The sequence below is a fragment of the Bactrocera dorsalis genome, chromosome 4 (genome assembly GCF_023373825.1).
Source record: "Bactrocera dorsalis isolate Fly_Bdor chromosome 4, ASM2337382v1, whole genome shotgun sequence".
In the NCBI taxonomy this organism is placed as follows: domain Eukaryota; kingdom Metazoa; phylum Arthropoda; class Insecta; order Diptera; family Tephritidae; genus Bactrocera; species Bactrocera dorsalis.
The window spans coordinates 47,076,697-47,098,137 of NC_064306.1; the positions used below are offsets into that span (position 1 = coordinate 47,076,697).

The following is a 21,441-nucleotide window of genomic DNA, read 5'->3' on the forward strand; positions in this document are numbered from 1 at the left end:
ATAAGTCGTCAATTATACTCTAATAGACTCAAAATTTTGACATAATATTCTTGAAATATTATGCATTTAATTAAAAACAACAAGAAACACGTCAACTTAGGCTGCAACGAAGCGTGTGTTTTTGACTCACACGGTCTCAACAGAACTAGCGGACGATTGCTGGCCTCTTGACAAGCCACAACCCGCTGACATCACATGCAAACCGTATAGGCATAGAGAAGTAGGTATGCGAGAGATGAAGCATGTTCAGCACTATCTAGAACTCGTCTTAAGTATCAGGAGCTTCGCGGTTCAAGAGACTAGACGAAGTGTCAAACTTAGATATCAATCGCTCTTAAAAGTCTTAAAAGACGTTGACGGCCTATATGACCTACACCTCAAATTAAACAGAACTTCCATCTTGCATTACTGAGGACAAGTAGGGTATGTATGGCGCACACTCGAACAGTACAACCTAACCTAATCGAATATACCGGGCATATTCAAGGTATACAAATAAAAAAAATTAAAACCTTACAATTACAACCCAACTCTAAAATAAGTTTGAACATAAGATACATAATTAAGAGAAAGCCCCATAAGATATTTTCCGAAAAGCTCAAATTTTGGTGCTGCAGTACGTATGAGCATTATTTACCACCATATTCATATATGTTTTGAAAATTGATTATTGACTTTAAATTGTTTGGCGGTTATTAGATTTAACCTTATGAATTTTTTTTTAGTTTGTCGAATACGTTATACATTACTGATTTTTACCTCAAATATATATCCACCTCATTTTACCAAAAGTAGCCTACTTTTCAGCGCGAACTGCTGACTAACTAGAATAGAGAGGAAATATTTCTAACTATGTGTTACCCTGCCACGAAAAAATACCTAAATTTAATATTCGGCTCCAAGAATGTCAAATGTATCGTCGCTTTAAAAACTAAGGTTTCAAACTAAATATTTGTTTCGGTTTAGTAATAAAATGCGTGGTAATAAAAGTGTATAAAAAGGAAATATTTAAAATGTATATATTTTGCCATACTCCGAAGCAAAGTGCTGGCTGATGAGAATGTAGACGTGATACTTAATTTGCCCCGTAAACAATGTATTTATTTTTGAGACTTAAAATAATGTATGACTCATCTAAGCACATATTTAATCTCAAACTAAGGCGTGTTGTGATTGGATGTATAGAAACAGATCGATTTCTTAGAATTATTTGTAATCAGAAAATAAGCACCCTTTCGTTAAAAATATGCCTACATATAATCTGATAATCTTTATAATGTTGTTTTAAAATATACTGATTTCTTAGAAATTTTCTTAATCATGTATTTTGTTTTCAAAATTAACAATATTCTTAGGGTTGTTTAGAAATTAACAAAATATATGATTAAGAAAATTTCTAAGAAATCGAACTGATTCAATTCAACTCTGTAAATATTATCAGATTATAGGCATACTTTTAAAGTAAAGGGTGCTTATTTTTTATATTCAGTATTAAAAGATAGCTAGCTATGCATATTACTATATAAGTTTAAGCTCTGATTTTCGATATCTGCTTAACGTAAACTCTTTTATAATATAAATAGAAATGAATAAAATATCTTGAAAAAAAATATTCCTTGGTATAGGACAATTTTGCCACAAGAAAGAGGTAAATTTTTTAATACTTTTCCTTACCATATAACGAATATCTCAATATAGTTTTATCATTTGTAGTTTTACTTCATTTACGAGTACGTATATATTGTAGTACGATATGTTCGAGAGCATCGAATGCGATAATAGTCTCTATATAAAGCAACATCATAATAGATTCCCAATCTTACAGCATGATCGCCAAAAGGGCAAAGTCCTGTTAAAAGTTCCACAACTACGGAGAGACTAGTCTTAGTGAGGGCAAAAAGATCACTAGATCTTCTGCGATCAATCTTGGGCCAAAAGCTTTGTTGATTTTACTGATATTTAAAAGAAATATCGAGCCAATCTATTTGTAAGAAAGTATTGTATTACTTTTTTCCCTAAAGATAGAATCCCCATATTCCAGTGCAGCACCCTGTTTTTCGTATTTTTCATAAAGAACATTCTATAGTATAATAAAGGGCACAAGTATGAGCCAATTAAAGCAGCAATCAACAATCCGCTCGAGGTCAAACGTTCAAATAATTAAAGATTGCGTCAATTGAGAAACCTAAAGTCAGCAAAAGCATTTCTGATAGTTACAAAGTTTTAGCATTTTTATAAGAACCAATTTATAGTACAAGTGTAATGATAAAGATTTAGTAGTGATGAAGAGAAAGAAACAGAGTAGCGACAAACAACGCGCTGAGCTGGCTAAGAGAGTGAGCTGAAGAGTGGCATGGCGGTTGAGTGATTGAGTAAACCAGGCTTAAGTCAAAACGCTGTCTCTGTATAGAACTATAAGCGTTACATTGACATGACGTCACTGAGCGAGAGTTATAAGAGCACTAAGTAAATCTAGGCGTGTACAACTGGCGAAGAATGATGAAGAAAAATATAGTAAAAATAATACACAAAAATTCTCAGGAGTAAGCATTTTATTTTAAAACAAATTTTAGTATATATTTTTATTTACTGTAAACTACTTGTACGTAAGACTTGAAAAATAGAAGGCACTCTTTTACAGACCAAAAATTAATTATATAATAGCTAATTACAGAGAAATGGAACTTTGAAGCTTAAAACTAAAAATTTCGAGTTACACATGCGCATAGCGTAGCGCCACCTTACTCAGCAACGCCAAAATTTGGCCAAAAGTAAGGACCCAACAATAACAGCTAACCACGGCCTCATGCTACCCGCTGCATTGCAGCCATCGGTGTCGCAGGTAAAGATGCAGGAGCGATAATCCATGCGATCACCTTTGTTCTTCACATAATCACAGTAGTTGCCCAAATCCTTGGAAGAGCAGAAGCGTTTCGCACCGATGCCACCCTCGTAACGTCCAATGTGCTTAATACAGTACTTCGCCTCGTGAACATTGGAACAGTTCTGTGGCTGAATGTCGGGATCGTCGAAACGTTCGAACCATTCACCACACTGGAACGGTGTTTTGGTGTCGGAGGCGTCGCAGACATAACAATTTATAGCCAATGCCGTGCCACTTAAGGCAACGCAGATTAGTAAAATTTGTAGCACGAGTTTAATTGAACACATTTTGTTGGTTTTGTTTTTGTTTATGAACTTTATAGTACCAGCGCGTGAAGCCAGCAAAGGTCAACAGCAGCTCGAATAATAAATTTTAAGTAATTAACTAAGCACTGCACAACAATAAATAGTAAGAAAAAAATTATTACGAAAATCTGGAATAAACAAAACAGCGCAGCTTGGCTCGGCTCACAAAGCAATACATACAACTCGCGCAAATGATGGACGCAATGGGCACGGCGATGACCGTAGAAAACGTCAATAGCAAACCTCAAAACGTCAGAAGTAAATGGAAACACAGAGTAAAACAGGCAAATGTCAATTGAGAACTGACGTTTCTGGCCGTTTGCTTTTCACCTACATTCACATACTGGCCAACGAACCATTCCACCGACTCCCTGCCAAACTCAGTCTCCCTCAGCCTGATTTAACGTCACTTTATTTGGTTCCAGATTGGCTCATTTGTGTTTGTGTGCACTTCACTTGACTCTACTCTCTTGCCAAACACATGCATGTGGGTCAAAGTAAAAACCTGGCTCTCACTCTGGGCTATGCTGTGACCACCAAACCACTCATCGCCGCTTGCCAACTTTGCTCGGAGCGACTTAGCGGTATATACGAGTGCACCGTGCTATCGTTTGTGTGTGTGATAGGTGGCTAGAAACTAGCATGCGCTCGCTGTTCTCCCATACTAACTTCTAGTGCTTGGCATTGAGAAGAATTAGCTGGTCTAGCGGCACTGAAAACGGTGTCCATAACAGTGTTGCCACGAATGGCTAATACAACCGTTTTTCGTTTAAAATCTTCTTTTTATTTAATCTATTTCGAGAAACTTATATGATTTAGTGGTTTTTGTAGATAACTGTTATGATTTTAAGATCATTGTTTCGGTTTGTTAAACTTTCTGAAGGCATTTATAGTGAGAGGATTATCTATTATCAGTTAATCAGTTAGTAACTGGATACGACTACAATGGGCGTCCTCAAGGCCAAGGTACGTCGGTAAACACCCATTCTACCTATCTATGTATATACCTACAGAATATACCTCCACCTCTTCATTTTCATATTAAGAGTGTATTATAAAACATTATGGGTCCAATTACTGAGAACTAAGTTCACCAGCTTGAGTGGTTCCAAAGGGTTACTGCCCTATAAGAATAGCACTAACTTTTTTCTTAAAAATTTGTCTTAATCAAATCCCGATTTTTTACACATCTTAAGAAATAGTTCATAGAAAATAGTAATTTCTATCTCAATGATCTCTCCTAATGAAGCTGGTGCTCAACCCTATGTATTTTTACTAACCTTCTTACTGATTTTGGTCGATTGTTATCATATTTTCTACTCCCCTACCATATATTATGATTACATGACCTAAGCTCTGCTATCTGTTTTAAATTTACCACAAGTCTTACGTTGGATTTCAAGGCTGACATCGGTAAAGGTTCTGTATCCGAGATAAAGGTCATGCTTTTATTGACTTTTAAAGCAGTGAACTACAATACTTGCAAGTGGCAGTTGAAAATAAGAAAGGTCAGTCCTTGAGAAATTTAACTTAAGTCTTAGAACTAAATATAATCAATAAAGAAATCGATGCCTGTATTCCCAATTAATAGCTTCTTTAAACCCTTGAGAAAATCCGAGCTAATGGTAACCCTTATTAGATCAACTAAGTAACCAAAGCACGGTGAAGAACACGTACATACCTTATGTGTAATCATTTCTAACATGCACATGGTCATTTTAACCATAATTGGCATATAAATACCTAAACGCTTTGATGTATCAGCGATACTATAAATTGGCAACAACTTTATTAAAGCAGAGGCATACCAAGTTATGTCGGCAGCTAGAGAATTCTAGTGAGCTATTACTTATATTTATATATGCTAAAAGCAGGATGAAAAAGGTTTTAGTTTCTAATTTTGAAAATATAATATTATTGTTAGTAAAACAAAAAGTATCCATAATGAAAAGGAATAGCTTCAAGGAATGATTTACTGGAAAGGATACATCCCGTCTTACTCAATTCCTTTTGTAAAAAGATCTTTAAAGCTTATCCTTCGCCAGGCCTTCCGTTTAGCCAACTTAAAATACATACTACATACTCGTATATAATGTGAGGACAAGGAAATGAAGGTCTTCACATCCTTTATATATCCAAATCTCAGCCACGTACCTTAGCAAGGATTGTGACTGTATATCAGATTATTCCCTCAAGATCAAAACTGACTCAGACTAGTCTATATAAACTGCGAAGCCTTGCAGACATTGCTGAAGGAGTCAACTTGATCATGAATATAAGCATTTAATTGGCACAAACCTTTCGTGAAGTCATCGAAACTTGCTTCATACGAGTCGTTCATCCCTCACTGTTAATAACATAATAACATCGAAAATGTTATTGAAACGGAACTTGAAAATTTTTCATGGAATTCCATGGACAAGTGTTATTCCAGTAGTCTGGATTGGCAATAACATAGTCGTTTTTTTAAATAAAATTTTCGTGCTAACAACCCCCTTTGATGTTGGTTACTGTACCATACCCATAACATAAGTTAGTCCCTAAGGGAATTTCTATCATAAAAACAACTTCATATAAAATACCATATTATACTCCCTTATATGAAAATAACCAGGATGTCAAGGTTTGATACCTCATCTTGGTTATCAACTCAAGCCCATCCTTTTAATGAGCGCTTGTGCGTACCAGACAAGATTATTATATATATTGTGACAAAAAGGTACTCAGAAAGATGGTAATGGGTGGATCAAAAAATGTATTTTGCTAAGATGGCAGGACTATCCTTAATTATTATTCCAAATATGAGCGCGGTCTGTCAAGTAGTTTGTTAACAGCAGCTGCTTGAGTCGATACACCTCAGTAGTGAGTTGGTATTATTACAATGGATAAAAATATCGAACAAAGAATTTTTCTCAAATTTTGAATTTCTAACCTAATTTCTTGTGCGGAATATTGCAAATGTTGGAAAAGGTTTACGGTGATTCAGTCAGGGGGCACGAAGCCTTCAAAGACGGTTGAGAGATCGTTGAAAACATGCCTCGTTCTTCGACCTCTTCAACTGATGAAAATATTGATAAATTGAATTATGTGAAGGCAAGTGTTTGAGAGTTGGCAAAGGAACTCGACATCTCTCGCGAGTCCGTGATATGGAACGAGTTCCTGCTCCACTCGTCCTGATTAAACAGATTTTTTTTTTCAAAAATAGTACCGTAAACAGGTCTCTTTGGACATGCTTGATCATGGGAATTCCGTTCCCACATTCATGGAGAAAATTTTAACTGCCAATGAGACATGGGTTTCTGAGTTTGACATGCAAACAAGTCAACATTCATCGGAGAAAAAAACGAGCCAAAACCAAAAATAAACAGGCCAACGCCGCTCAAAAACCATTGTTTTTTTCGATATTCGTGGTCATCAAAAATTTGTTCAGAAGGGACAGAGGGTCAATAAGCCGTATTGAGGCATTTGCATGAGAACATCCGTCGAAAACGGCCGGAATTGTGGAAGAATAATTCATGGATTTTACATGAAGATAATGTACCATTGCATCGAGCTACGTTTGTAACCGAATTTAAAGTCAAAAACGCAATGAATACCATCGATCAACCATCTTATTCACCAGACTTGGCCCCTTGTGACTTTTTTTTATTCCTCAAACTGAAATTGCCGCTCAGTGGAACCCTTTTTCAGTAGATCGAAGAGATAAAATAAAATTCGCTGAAGGAGCTGAGAGCCATCACAAAAAGTGCTAGTGAAAAGTGTTCCGAAGACTGGAAAAATCCAAATGCAGTGAATAATCCATTAAAAAAGCATCAGGTCCTCTAATATCCATATTTTTATCTACGATCTGTCTCGCAAGCACTATTTTCTGTGAGGAAAATCGATTCCGAATCAAACTACCAACTACTGTTTCGTTCAAGCTATAGTAATTCTTTCACATAAGCAAAATTTAAACAAAAAACATGTTAACCAATATATATAGTACATATGTACATATGTATGTACACAGTACGTAAGAATGCAGACAAAAGTTGAACATGTTGTATGTATCTGCCGGCAGCACAACTGCTTCTCTGACTGTTGGCAACATTTGGCAACTTGTTGCTGCCACATGCAAGCAGCAGACTTTTGGGACCTGTTGTACTTAAATGGCTTTGTCAAACTAACATTAATACATACGTATAGTGTATACATGCAGCGAAGACTTTGTACCTTTTTCTAAGTGTTGGTTTTAGCCCAAAGCACAGCAACGAGTATAGAGAAAAGTAAGGGAAAGACTTGCAACCGGTAAAACTACATTCGCACCTCTTTTCTTCTCTAATTCTATTACTTTATTTTATTTATTTTCCAAACTACTCGTGATACGTGACTGCAATGACATTGTTGGCTAATGAAGCCAGAAAGAAATAACAGACCTAACTCGACGCCAGACAACTGTTGAATGTTAATGGCTTTTCACAACAGCAACCAGCATAAAGATTCTTTTTCTGTATATTTGCTATTTATCGATTGCGTTTCTGTTTTGGTCGCTTATTTATTACAACACATTTTTTGGAGCGAAACAGACCAAACCAATGCGTCTTTTTTAACGCACGACTGGGTTTGTTTTGATATTGTGTTTCTCATCAAATGCAAGACAATATTAAACTGTATCATTTAAAAATGCCAGTAGTTTGGTGTTGTAATGTTTGCTTTAACGACTGAAAATAGTAAAACATTTGTTTTTTAAAGGAAAATCGAAAACTTTAGCTTTAACACATATAGACACTAGTTTTTAGCAGAAGTACACTCAGAGAAACTGAAATGCAAGAAATTTAAATTTTCAAAAGCACGAATTTTGATCACACTAAATCCGGGAATAATTTTTAATTTCAGGATTGCTTTGAAATTCGATTCACATTTTAAATAATTTTGCATATCAAAAATAATTTTCCAAAAAGCAATCTTCTTAGAAAATACAAATGTTTTTTGTCGATTCTCAAAACTTTAAGTATTTCTACATGAAGAAAGTGCAACTCAATTGCGCCTACGTCAGAAGGCAACTATCGCCCTGTTGGGTCGTAGGTGCCATCATTTTGTTTGGAAAACATAGACAACGAGAGAAAAATAAATTGAACTAATCTTCTGGAAGGTTCGATGAAAAAGCAGAACAGTTCCATTACATTTTTTAGCAGATTTTTCAAGAATTTTTCAATCACACGCTCACATCTTGGCCAACGAAATGGTTTAATATTGGGAAGTCGAAAAAGTTTTTTCGTATTTTGTCAATAGATGTCGTTGCAGTCGTATATCTCCAATGCTACCAATCACATTATTACATTACTCGTATAGTGTTGGAAAGGTGAGATTTAAACGAAAAAATAAAATAAATTCGGGGAAGTTGGAAGTTTCAGCTATTCAAAAATGGGTAAAAATATTGAAGAAAAAAAGAAAAAAGTGAAGAAATACCACACAAGCCACCAATGAAATTTGTGAAGTTCACGGAGACGATGCTGTATCTGATCTGAAAGATAGACCTCGCTCTGGTCGACCTATCGTTGAAAAAATCGATAAAATTATGGAAAAAATTGACGAGGACCGTCACATAAGCAGCCGAGACATCGCAAAGGAACTTAGCATTCATCATTAAGTTTTGAACCATTTAAAAAAGGCTGGCTACAAAAGAAGCTCGATGCTTGGGTACCACATGAATTGTCTGTGAAAAATTTAACAGATCGAATTAACATCTGCGATTCTTTGCTGAAACGAAATGAAATCGAACCATTTCTGAATCGAATGGTAACAGATGACGAAAACTAAATCAAATACGACAATAATGTAAGAAAAAGTTCATGGTCCAAGCGTGGTGAAGCTCAACAAACGGTCGCAAAGTTAGGATTGACGCCTCGAAAGGTTATGCTGAGTGATTGCTGGACGGGAAAGGAAACTAAGAGCTGCTCTAGCCTGGTCGAACGATTGATTCTACATTTTACTGTCAACAAATGATGAGATTGAAGCAAGATATAGAAAAAAACGGCCAGAATTGATGAACAGAAAAGGCTTCGTCTTCCATCAGGTCCATGCTAGACCACGCACATTTTTGATGACTCTGCAGAAACTGGGAGAGCTCGGCTGGGAAGTTTTGATGCATATAGATTTGACCTTGAACCATGGGACTATCATTTGTTGCGGTCAATACAGAACTCCCTTAATGGCGTAAAGTTGGCTTCAGGAGAAGCCTGTGAAAATCACTTGTCTCAGTTTTCTGACAAGAAACCAGAAAAGTCTTACACTGAGGGAATAATGTCTCTAACGGAAAAATTTAAAGAACTGGCTGACCAAATTGGTATATATTTGATTCATTGAAGTTCATTACTAGTATAAAAAAAATAAGCTGAAGGTTGATTTGAAATGCGAAAAGACTTTTCGACTACCCAATATACAGTATTATGTTATGACTGGCAACGCACCCGAGTTCCTTGTAATGAACATCTTTATCTCATACATCACAGTGGTCTTTAATCTAAATAAAAGCTCGCTAAAAGTATTAATTGAAAAAAAATTTCTTTCACTGATCATTACATGAAAACTGCTGGCAGCTTTTTTCACAAATTGAATGCAAGCTGCGTTGCCCACTTCTTCCACGGGCACTGTAAAAGACAGATCGTGTAATCGGCTCTGTTCTTGAGTTCAATAAACTATCTGAGAGAACAGAACGTACAAGTTTTCTTGGTTCGATTTTTAAAAGCATACACCGGCGTATATATTTATATATACACTTATGTGGATATATCTGTGCGAGTATTTACAAACAAGAAACTTGTGCTTCTAACTACATACTATACATAAATACATATGTACATATAGAACATGAGCATACATATGTAAGTATGTACATCACGAAAGCGCTGGCATTCCTTGTCACTGGCGCGCGTGCAGCATCCATCGTTCATAAGGATTTTTCCGAGAAATTACTTGCAACTTGAGAGTTTGGCGGGTGTCTGCAATTGCCGTCATGTTTTTGTTGTTGTTGATGAGTTGATGCTGCTGCTGTTGTTGCTGTTGCTGCTTTTGTTGCAATTGGCCGTGGGTGCATCTTGTTTTTCCTGTTTTCCACTCAAACACTTTTGGTTTTTATTTTCCTCGTCGACTGTGTGTACTTTCGTGTGTGTGTGAGGTTATGTTGCAAGCGTTGGCATTGCAACTTTGCTGCTCACTTTTTTTATAATTTAAAGTTTCTGAATGCCACGCCGCTGTTCGCTGCGTTATGAATTTGAGTGCATATTTCATATAATTGCTTTTATTATCCAATATATAAGATATTATGATTTTGTTGATGCGAGGAAAAACTTCAAATGCAGCTGGACACACATGCCGACAAGCGCAAGCATATGAACAAATATGACTTCATACAAATATAGGGTCCACAGCAGCCGGTTTGTTCGTTGGCTTTGTTTTGTGCGTCTACGTCCTGTGCGTCCGTTCCTCTGTCTGGCTTCGCGTCTGCGTGCTGTGTCTGCTGCTGCTACTACATTGCATGTGGCAAGCTCGTCGGCAAATGATACGTATATGTGTATGTGTGTACGTATAAATTTACTTATAGCATAGCCATGCTCATGCTCATGTGGGTCTGCATATGTACATATGTTGCCCCCCACTTCCGCTGTCAGCATATTCAAAATGAATATTGCTGCTAATGGTGTTGTTGTTGCTCTTATAATTCATTTTATGCTCAATATGCTCATTCATGCATCTTCTTAATTCTTGATTATTGCATTTGCCGCCATGCCCACAGCAGACTATCGCTCCTTTATTTTTATTCATTTTCGCAGCTCTCTTGCAGCTGTCATTGAAGCAACGGGCTGACTTGCATTGTGGCATAGACATGGTTCCTGCAACTTTGTGTGCAACATGCCATGTTGGAAAGTGGAGTATAGTGTAAAGTGCCATTGAGTGCTTTTTTGAGTGTTTTTGAAATATATTTTGTGGAATTCCCTGGATATTTTTACGAGTTTTAGCGTCTGCATCGTTTCGTACTACAAAACATAAATATATTTAAGTCCCTCACACAGCTTTTTCCATCAGCATATAACGACAAGCAACAAATTATATTCCAAATAAGGTTATTATTTCATTATTAATGTCAATCTTTTATTATTTGGAATATAATTTTTTGCTCGTCGAGAAAAAAGAACTTGACTTTCAAAAAATCGATTTTTTTGCACATATGTATGTATATACATATATACGGTTGTCAAATATCTCCCTACCACTTTTTTGCTCTTCATTCAATGCTTTATAAAAAAGGTTGCAGTGATCGGATTTACATACTTTAAATGTTCGCCGTTTCGTTCGATTATCTGTTTCCATCTAGACGGCAACTTCATATAACCCCCTTCCTAGAAGCCCTCTCATTATTTACGAAGAACTCGGATAGCCACTTTTCACAAGCCTCTTTTGAGTTCAACTTTACACCAACAAGGACGTTCTTCATGGACAGGAACTGGTGGTAATCACTTGGCGCTTTGTCCAGGCTATAGGTAGATGCGATAAAACATCCCATCCGAGCTCCCGTAACTACTGACGAGTCATCAACGAAGTGTATAGTCTGGCGTTGTTCTGGTGGAACACTATACACTTTCTGTTGGCCAATTCTGGACGCTTCTGGTCAAGCGCCTTCTTCAAGCGGTTCGCCGTAGATGGCAGAATTAAGCGTCTGGCCATATGGGAGCAGCTCATAGTGGATGATTCCCTTCCAATGCCACCAAACACACAGCAAAACCTTTCCGGCCCTCAATCCCGGTTTGGCCACTGTTTGGGACGATTCACCGGCCTTCGGCTACGACCGTCTTTGCTTGTTATTGTTGTATGTGATCCACTTTTCGTCGCCAGTCACCATCTTTCGTTTCAGCAGCATATCGTAGGCGTTGATTCGGTCCAGAAGGTTTGTTTGCGTCAAATCATGCAGCACCCAAACATCAAGCTTTTTTGCGTATCCAGCCTTCTGCAGATGGTTTACAATGATTTGGTGACTAACTTTCATCTTCTGGGCGATGTCACGAGATGCCACATGCCCGTCTAATTCGATGATTTCCATGATTTGATCGGTATTCGTCGTCACAGGTCTTCCGCCGGCTGGCTTATCCATGGTGTCGTTTTCACCCGCTCTGAATCGTCGAAGCCATACCTCCGCAGTTGGAAGTGATAGAGTACACTCCCCCAAACCACCATTAATCTCACGGAACATTTCTCTGTCGGATTTGCCTTTAGCGAAGAAAAACTTCAATATAGCGCGAATTTTGACGTTAGTGAACCGGACATAAATTTCACAATTTACATTAGAATGACAGTGGCACTATCTGTGAAACATTGGTGGCACCAACTCATAAACCTTCTTTGTTTCATGCAAAACAACTTTGTCAAAGACCATCATCTGATCAAATGTATAGTTACGATTCTACAAAGGACATTCAGACAAACATTCATTTATGTACATATACATATGAATGTACATATTATATATGTATATACATATACATATATAGATTTAATTATTGTATTATTCATTCCCGAAAAGAGAACCGTTAATGAGGAATTTCTTGTAAAAGCCAGTCACTTCCGCATTCATATTATATACATATGTATGTGTGCATGTAATAAATACGTGCATAATGCAGTTAAATCGTAGCTCAGTAATGATCGACTAATATAAAACCCAAGAGAGATCCCTTTATACTTATAAATTGCCAACTAACGTCCGGAAGTTGTTCGTCTGACTCATTTTGAAACAAAACAAATCTCTAAATTGAAATGATTGATCGTAGCCTCCTCTTCAAGTACAGCAACCCCCTAAAAGAGCGACAAATATGCACATGTGCATGCCTGTAGTTCTCAATCAGCAGCAGACGCATTGTCCTTTGCGCCTAAAATGCATACGTGCGCCGCAACACGTCGACACGTGAGGATAAACCCACAAACAAGGCTGAGTAATGGATAAATGCATATCGGCGATGATCACACGTGGTCATGCATGCAGTAAAATGAGTTGAGTGGCTGGATTGCAACGGCGCCGCTGAGTGATGCATGCGTGTTTCGTTGCATGCGACGCTCGGCATTTGAACGAATGCAACTGCCAGAGACACCGCTAGTGTTAAAAGTCGAAGTGAAAGGCACAAAAACAACAATAAAGCAAAATAAAGAGGCAAATGCCGTTCGCAACAACAACAAATGAATAGAAGTCGAAAAACAAAATAAGAGATAAAAATACAATAAAAAGGCGGTAGTAAGTCAGCAGAAAAACAAAGATTAAAGAAGCAAATGCAAGTGGAGGCAAAATCAAAACACAAATACAAATGTAGCTCTTGACTTTACATGCATGTGCGTATGTACACGCATACGCATGCGCATGGCTATATCGGTAAAATGTGTGGTCGTTAAAGTGACTTCAACTTTGACATAACAGTAATTTAAAACCTGCCTTCGAGCATTTTCAATATTTTGTATTTTATTTGTTAGTAACTCCAGACTAAGAGATAAAAACAAATAAAGCAAGCAGATATCAGCAGCAGTGGCGAAGCGAATTGGAAAACGATAAATATGTCAGCGAGAAAAAAATATTGTTAGCAATTTTAGTCGAGTCAAACAAGGGCAACCGGCTTTCTTTCTTTACAACAGTGTATTTAGTTTATGCTCAAGTAAGGTGATAACAGGAATGTAAACGATTTAAATTGTAATTCAGCGAGCTAGTCGTAAATTCAAATATTTTAGAAGCTCGCCATGTGAAGCAAATTAATTTTAATGGCACACATTTCAATTATATAAATATTTGATTTTACTTTCTAGCAATTATCTATTAATTTATGTCTTTTTTTTATAATATTATGAATATTTTACGGATATCTCTAAGTCTTTCTTTACGTTTATTGCATCTTAGATAAACTTTATATAATTAATTTTTCAGTTAATGCATAATTTTATTTTTTTTAACTATTTAATATAATATTTTTATTGACAATTGCTTCCCAATTGATATTGTGTTTCCCACGTTGTAGTCGGTAAGTACTGGCCAATGTTTTGAGCGGTAGTGAGCAGCATCATTCCTACTACCCCATAGGAAAATATAACAGCAGGATCTACATTACATTCCAGTCAAAAAACCCACCACCTTGAAGTATCCAATAACTTCCCGTTTGTATTCCATATATTGGGTTGGAAAATATCTACCTTCCGCCTTTTTGTCTTTTGAACTTCGCGGCTATGTATAAAACGCTACAGAGCTCGTATCTGGCATCTTGAAGTTTGGGTGCCGCATGATTTGACGCAAAAAAATCTCCTAGACCAAATCAACGCCTGCGATATGCTGCTGAAACAGAACGAACTCGATCCATTTTTGAAGCGGATAGTGACTGGCGACGAAAAATGAATCTCATACGACAATATCAAGCGAAAACGGTCGTGGTCGAAGGCCGGTGAATCGTCCCAAACAGTGGCCAAGCCGGGATTGACGGCCAGGAAGGTTTTGCTGTGTGTTTGGTGGGATTGGAAGGAAATCATCCACTATGAGCTGCTCCCATATGGCCAGACGCTTAATTCTACCATCTACTGCGAACAACTGGACCGCTTGAAGCAGGCGATCGACCAGAAGCGTTCAGAATTGGCCAACAGGAAGGGTGTAGTGTTCCACCAGGACAACGCCAGACCACACACTTCGTTGATGACTCGTCAGAAGCTACGGGAACTCGGATGGGACCTTTTATCCCATCTTCCATATAGCTCGGACATAGCGCCGAATGATTACCACCTGTTCCTGTCTATGGCGAACGTCCTTGTTGATGTAAACTTGAAATCAAAAGCGGCTTTTTAAAAGTGGCTGTCCCAGTTCTTCACAACTAAGGAGGGGTACTTCTACGAGGGGGGTGTTATGAACTTGCCGTCTGGATGGAAACAGGGTATCGAACGAAACGGCGAATATTTGAAGTATGTAAATCCGATCACTGTAAGACTTTTTATAAAGCATTGAATGAAGAGCAAATAAGCGGAAGGGAGATATTTTCCAACTTATTATTTAATTGCTGTCAATAGCATTTAGTGCCAATAGGCTAGATGGAAATTTGTTTCCATTGTGTAGTAAAGCACTTTTAGACTTTTGGTTGAGCTTTCAATCCAGTTGTATAAGAAGGAATACTAATTTCTTCAAATGAACCTTCTGCGTCATGACAAATATACAGTCCATCTTCCTTACTGAAGAAGCAAGAAAATTTGTCATGTCTTTGATATAAGTCAAAGTCGGCATGTATTGTATGCCGGAAAAAAGAGCGTTTATATGCGATATGAGCAAAAAATGAAAAGCTTCTGCCGAAATTGTTGAAATACTGCTTTAAATAAAGACCCATCTTGTGTCAACAAAAAGATGCAAAGAAAACCAAGATCACGTAAAACCAATATAAGAGTTGACAAAACCATAGCACGGAAGAGCAAAGTCGATCCTTTTAAGTCAGCCAGAGAAATTATGAACGAAGGTAAAGACGAATATGTTGAAGACGTTTCCAGAAAACTTGTAGGAAGACGATTAAATGAAGTTCAACGTCTTGGACGAATTCATGCTAAGAAACCACATCAAAATTCGACTGTCATCTACAAAGGCCCAAGGAGACTACACGTCACAAATGTGTTTGTGAGCTAAGAAACCAAGATAAATAGGATGGATGCAGATGGAAAAACGATTGCACGTCAAGCCCACAACCCTAGGTATACCAAGAAATCTATTACAAACGCGGTGGATGTATCATGGTCTGGGGCGCGTTTTCATGGCGTTTTGTCTGAAGAAATGGACCGATTTCAGTATTTGGATATACTGAAAAATAAAATGGAGCCAATTATCCGAAGCTCTAAGGCAGTAAAGCATTGACTCGACAATAAAAAAGTTAGAATATTTGATTGGCCTGTGCAATGCCCAGATCTGAATCCAATAGAAATTTTAAGGAATTATGTCAAGACCAAAATAGTAAGCAAAAAATTAAAAAAATGTTGATGATGTATGGTCTGGAATTGAGGAGGCTTGGTATTCAATACCAAAAGAACCATGCCATATACGGGTCTCAGCGAAGAAAGGGTTGTTAAATAATGGGGGTTATGTCATACAAAAGGAAAAATACAAAAGATAAAAATAAAAAAAAAATTTTAAATAAAAAAAAAATAATTTAATCTTATTATATTTATTATCAAAGTATATATTTATATACAGTAAATTTAAGTCTTAACTTCATTTTCTATTTTATTTAATTTCCAATTTACTTTATTTTAAATTATTTTATCTCATTCTGGAGCGCCTACACAAAACACTCACTCATTGAGCGTGCGATTGGTGAGCAATTTTGTGTGCTCAATTGCAGTGCTGAGCGCCGCTGGCCGCCGAAGAGCGACTTAAAACGTTAGTTTAGGGTATATTTTGCTGTAGTTCTAAATCTCTGTGGGCTATCGTGCTAAAACTGCCAAAGAATGACAGATGTTATGCTTACATACTATACGTGTATGTGAGCCGGTGCGCCTGTATGTATGTAACTCAGCTGATTGCACCCTCCATTATTTGACAGCGACGGCCATTGAGCGGCTTCTAGCGCTGAAATATGGTTATTTGGCATTTTGAGCGTTTTCGAGCGTATGCATACGTACACTAACACACTCAAAGGCACACACACATACACAGATATGCCTTCATGAATACAAATGTACCCCTATAAGAGACAATGTTGACCAAATGTTGTACATACCAACAGACACAGACTGCGCTCAACTAAATCCAAAACAGAAAAACTGACAGCAACAACAACACCAGCACTAAAGTATTTGTAAGTATGAATTTTCGAGTTTTACGTTTCAACTACTCTTCGCCTCTTGATTTGTATGTGTGTGTGTGTGTGTTGGGACGTGATGTGCATATGTATGTATAGATTTGTTGTTCTCAGCGCTATTGCCACGAATGTTTTTGTTGCGATTGCTGTTGTGGTTGTTGCTGTTGTTGTACATTTTTATACGTTTTGTGTTGTTTCTCGTCTCGTTTCAAGCTTCTTCAACATCAGCCACTGTACAAGCAAATTAGTGTAGTATTTGTGTTGCACAGTACTCAGAGCTACCCAGCACAAGACGGCGCGTGAATACACACAGTGTCGAGCCAGCGTATGAAACAACAAGCCCACCGCAGCAGTCGTTAGGCTAGCCAGCGAGACTCTAGCACGATTTGAGCACGATTACGAGTTATTTATACAAAATCATAGTAATAACACTAATAATATTAATTATATTTTCTTAAATTTTTCATACAACGAATTTTACAACAACAATAAATGGTGTTTAGTGAACAATAGAAAGTTTTACGTGTAAAAACTAGTGTGTTTCAAGGCGTAAAATGTGGCCATGGTTGTTTTTCTGATATCAATCACGGCGATCAAGTGAAGAAAATACACACAAATATATAATCCAGTTGTAATTTTATGATCCCCTCATTTGACGGTCATAAAGTGTCAGAAGCTGCGATTTGTTTGCGAACCGAACGGAAAGTGGCGCGCTACGTAATCCTTATCAGCCGACAACTTCACCAACACAACATACATACAAACATACAGAGACATTAGTGCGTGTGTTGCTACAACAAAAACACACAAACCGACAGTGGAAAAGGTGTGCGCGCTAAGCTTCGTATAAACAACAATAATAAATACAAATTGCGCATGCAAGGATTTGCTACTGTGGTGAAAAGTTAAAACACATCCTAGGCGCCAATCAAGCGTGGACAGCTGCCATTAGTTGTGTAAGTATGAAGAGGCATGCCGACATTTGACAAGCACTGTATTATTTATTGCAAGTCAGAGCACGACTTGCATCATGATTCATAGCTACTACATATTTCAGTTAATTATTTGTTATAACATAGCAATCATCCGCAATTTGCTCGATGATCGTCATATTTTCTCACCACATAACTTTGTAATAATTAATTTATGCAACGACAGGCGCGCAGTCCGTTTGTAGTCGCTTTGTAGATTTATTCACTGATTTCTAGCACTGACAACACTAATTAAATTACATTCAAGTTGCGGTCATTATTATTGCTTAGCCAGTTCGCCGCTAAACTAGTCAAGCAAGTTTGAAAAAAATGTGTAAAACTATCGAAATCACACGCAATTAAATGCATATTCGCGCCAAATTATTTGCCATTCACTAAAATAATATTATACAATAGCGAATTGTGGCAGAAATTAGATTGCCAATACATATAAACAGTTATACATTTGTATGTAGGTATGTAAGCATATAAAAAAAACTTATGACTGAGCGCTCAAGTTTCTTTTATTCTAGAATTTATATTGAAAGTTGATTTGTAATCAAAACCAGAGCAGACTTTCATTTCGGCTGCATTAATACTTTTCACAAGAACATTTCTTATCGCAACTATGTGTATAACTAATTCTGGAAACACAATCGCCATATGGTCTGCATATGGCGAAAAAAAGGTTTTCTGGTTCTTTCTAAGCCCGTTGTTTGATATCAAGAACCTGCAAGTCGAATTAAGGTTACTTAAACGAATTTTATCTTGATTTGATAGGTCAGTTTGTATAACACCTATGTATATATTATAGCGTTCTTTTTTCAACAATTCGTTCGAAGATTGTAGTATTGACTTGGGCAAAAATCTATGCCAAAGTTGATGAAGATATCGTGCCAAAGATAAAAGTTTTCCATACTACCATACGGTCAGTCAGTTTGTATGGCAGCTATATTCTAAGTGGTCCGATATGGCCGGATCCGACCAGCTTTTGAGAAAAGAAGAACGTGTGCAACATTTCAGGATAATATCTCAAAAACTCAGCATCTAATAAGCTACGCACATACAGATAAGCTTGGCAAAGTCGACACAGCTCGACACGCTGATTATTTATATGGTATATATACATGCAGGATCTCCGATGTTCCCTACTGTGTTTTACAAATTACGTTGCAAACTTGATATAACTAGTTCAGGGTATAAATACAACTATTATATAATAATCTATGTAAACTATATTAATATGCTTCATTTCATGTCATGCTTACATACGATGTTCTGTATTATCTATACGAACTATAAAAGCAGTATACCGGATTTTTCTCCTTTTCATATATGTAGTTTTCACCCTATGTACCATCCACCTTTTAGCCGGTTTTCGATATAACTAGCTATGTAGTGAAGCTGAGTCAATAATGACTGAAGGAATACTATATGTAAGTTCGAATCGTGCCGGTAACGTCCATTAGTGATCACTTGACTGATCGATATATTAACATATTTTTAACGGTATAACGCCGTTTCAGTAAGTTTAGAAGGACTTAATGCAAAAATCAATCCAAGTATCTATAATACATCATCACATCAGATATTAACTAGCCTATTACAAACAGTCTAACTTTTTCAATGTTTAGGAGTTAGAGCGAAGGTTTAGGAACTAGATAGGTTGGTAGGTAGATAAGTAGAACTCGCAACGTATAGACAAAATACAAAATATAATTGGGGTACTCACATAAAGCATCGTAAAATCATAAATTTGTATACTAGTTTAAAAAATGTGTTGTTGGATTGCATACTAAAATAAGTTTACGCAAATACAACTCTGAACGCTATGTTTTCGAATCATCATAACTTATAACTTTATAAGACTATGTGAAATCCCCAAATATATATTGGGTCATGTCCTTTCTATTCTCTGTTGTTTGTTCATTCGACATTTCACAGCGGGCTTTAGGATAGTTTAGAGTTCGACAAACTGTTGTGTTTTTTTATTTAATTTTTAGAAGTGTTTAGAACCTTATCTTGCTTGTATATGGCTTTCACCCGGTTTTTGCTTCTCAATTGATCCTATCAAATTTAAAGTTCTACTTCAGTATCACATAGCAAACATTTGACGCTAAACTACATACTAACAGCGCATTAAAAAATACCAAAATTTTTAGAATTGAACTTATCGGGCCTAAACAAGCAATATTTAAAGCAAACTTAGTGTAACCTAAAGTAAATTATAATTATGTGCCCCTTTCAGACCACAATTGTTTATTTTTAATCTCAATACATTACCAGGAACCTCTTCACATAAGCTTGATAAATACTTTTGCATGATTTCGAAAATATTGCAAATTTATTATAGTATATATTTTCGCTTGAAGCATAGACAAATCCTAAGCAAACTCTAAAATATGTTATTTAAGAATATGTTTGTCTATAATTTTTTACAAATATTTCAACAATTTCTACACAACCAGAAAATTATTAAAAGAAAATTCCAACTGGGATCTTGGAATGTTTGTTGATATTTCTACCAACACAACAAGTATTGAGTTTCAAGCAACCCAGTATTTGCACTGATTTAAAAATGCAAAATAATTGCTTTGGCAAATTTTCATATTGTAATTATTAATTTTGTTGCTTATCAAGACAAAAACGCAACGCTCGTGTTGTTACATGCACATTACAGCGGGGCAATGTTTTTCCTATAAAAGCTTAGGTGTACAATTTGATGTTCTATTGATCATTCGTCGGAATCTGGCAGATGAGACAATTATATCACATACATATGCACATGTATATCCCATATAACCGCATATTCAGATTTTTTAAATTTCGACTTAAAAATCACTGGTTCGAAACCGATTTTGGACCCATTGTCGCTTAAGCAAGGTTGTTTTGAATGATTCGTAAAGCATTTCTTATCGTAACCGATTTTAAATTTCGTTCAGATATTTCAAAATCTGAATAAGAAATTTTTATAAAGACGAAATATCTCAAAATATGAGGAAAAAATTTGTAGTTATAAACACGAAAAATTGAATTTCTCTAAAAAATCGCTGACACGAAACCGACTTTAGACTTAAATTCTCTTAGAGAGAGTAGTTCAGAATGATCCGTAGAATATTTCCCTCATATGCTATTTTTCCTTCACTTTGTCTTCCTGTAAATCAACCCGCTCTAATGTACATATATATGTATGTGTGGTTAAGTAGCTTGCTAACTATATACATATGTATATGATAGAATTTCCAGTAAAGCTTAGTACGCAGCTCTCAAGAAACGTAAAAACTTCATATAAAAAAACGCTTAAGAAACGGTCCAGAAACGTTCCTGCGATAAAGTTACTTGTGCTAGTACGCAGCTCTTAAGAAAGCTAGTACTAATTTTTAATACTTTGTTTCAATAAAATGTGAATATGGCAAACCTGGTTTTGCGAAGAAACATCAAATCAACAATTG

General features: G+C 36.5%; 2 protein-coding genes across 2 annotated transcripts in view; one reads left to right on the forward strand and one right to left on the reverse strand.

Annotated features, from left to right (window-relative positions):
* Window positions 1-2,551: 2,551 nt before the first annotated feature.
* Window positions 2,552-3,566, reverse strand: LOC105234274 (uncharacterized). Its single transcript, XM_049455231.1, has 2 exons — window positions 3,312-3,566; window positions 2,552-3,241 (listed from the first exon to the last, which is right to left on the reverse strand). The coding sequence occupies exon 2, from the start codon at window positions 3,169-3,171 to the stop codon at window positions 2,746-2,748; it is 426 nt and encodes a 141-aa protein (XP_049311188.1). The 5' UTR covers window positions 3,172-3,241; window positions 3,312-3,566; the 3' UTR covers window positions 2,552-2,745.
* A 13,701-nt stretch (window positions 3,567-17,267) lies between these two features.
* The window catches only part of LOC105234267 (innexin inx1), a 36,019-nt gene continuing 31,845 nt past the window's right edge, over window positions 17,268-21,441 (forward strand). Inside the window, exon 1 of the mRNA XM_011216565.4 lies at window positions 17,268-17,974. The gene's annotated coding sequence lies outside the window, so the exon portion shown is untranslated. The remainder of the gene's footprint in view (window positions 17,975-21,441) is intronic.

Bases quoted from the DNA above. Each gene is read 5' to 3' on its own strand.
- LOC105234274 (XM_049455231.1), bottom strand. From the start codon at position 3,171: ATGTGTTCAATTAAACTCGTGCTACAAATTTTACTAATCTGCGTTGCC.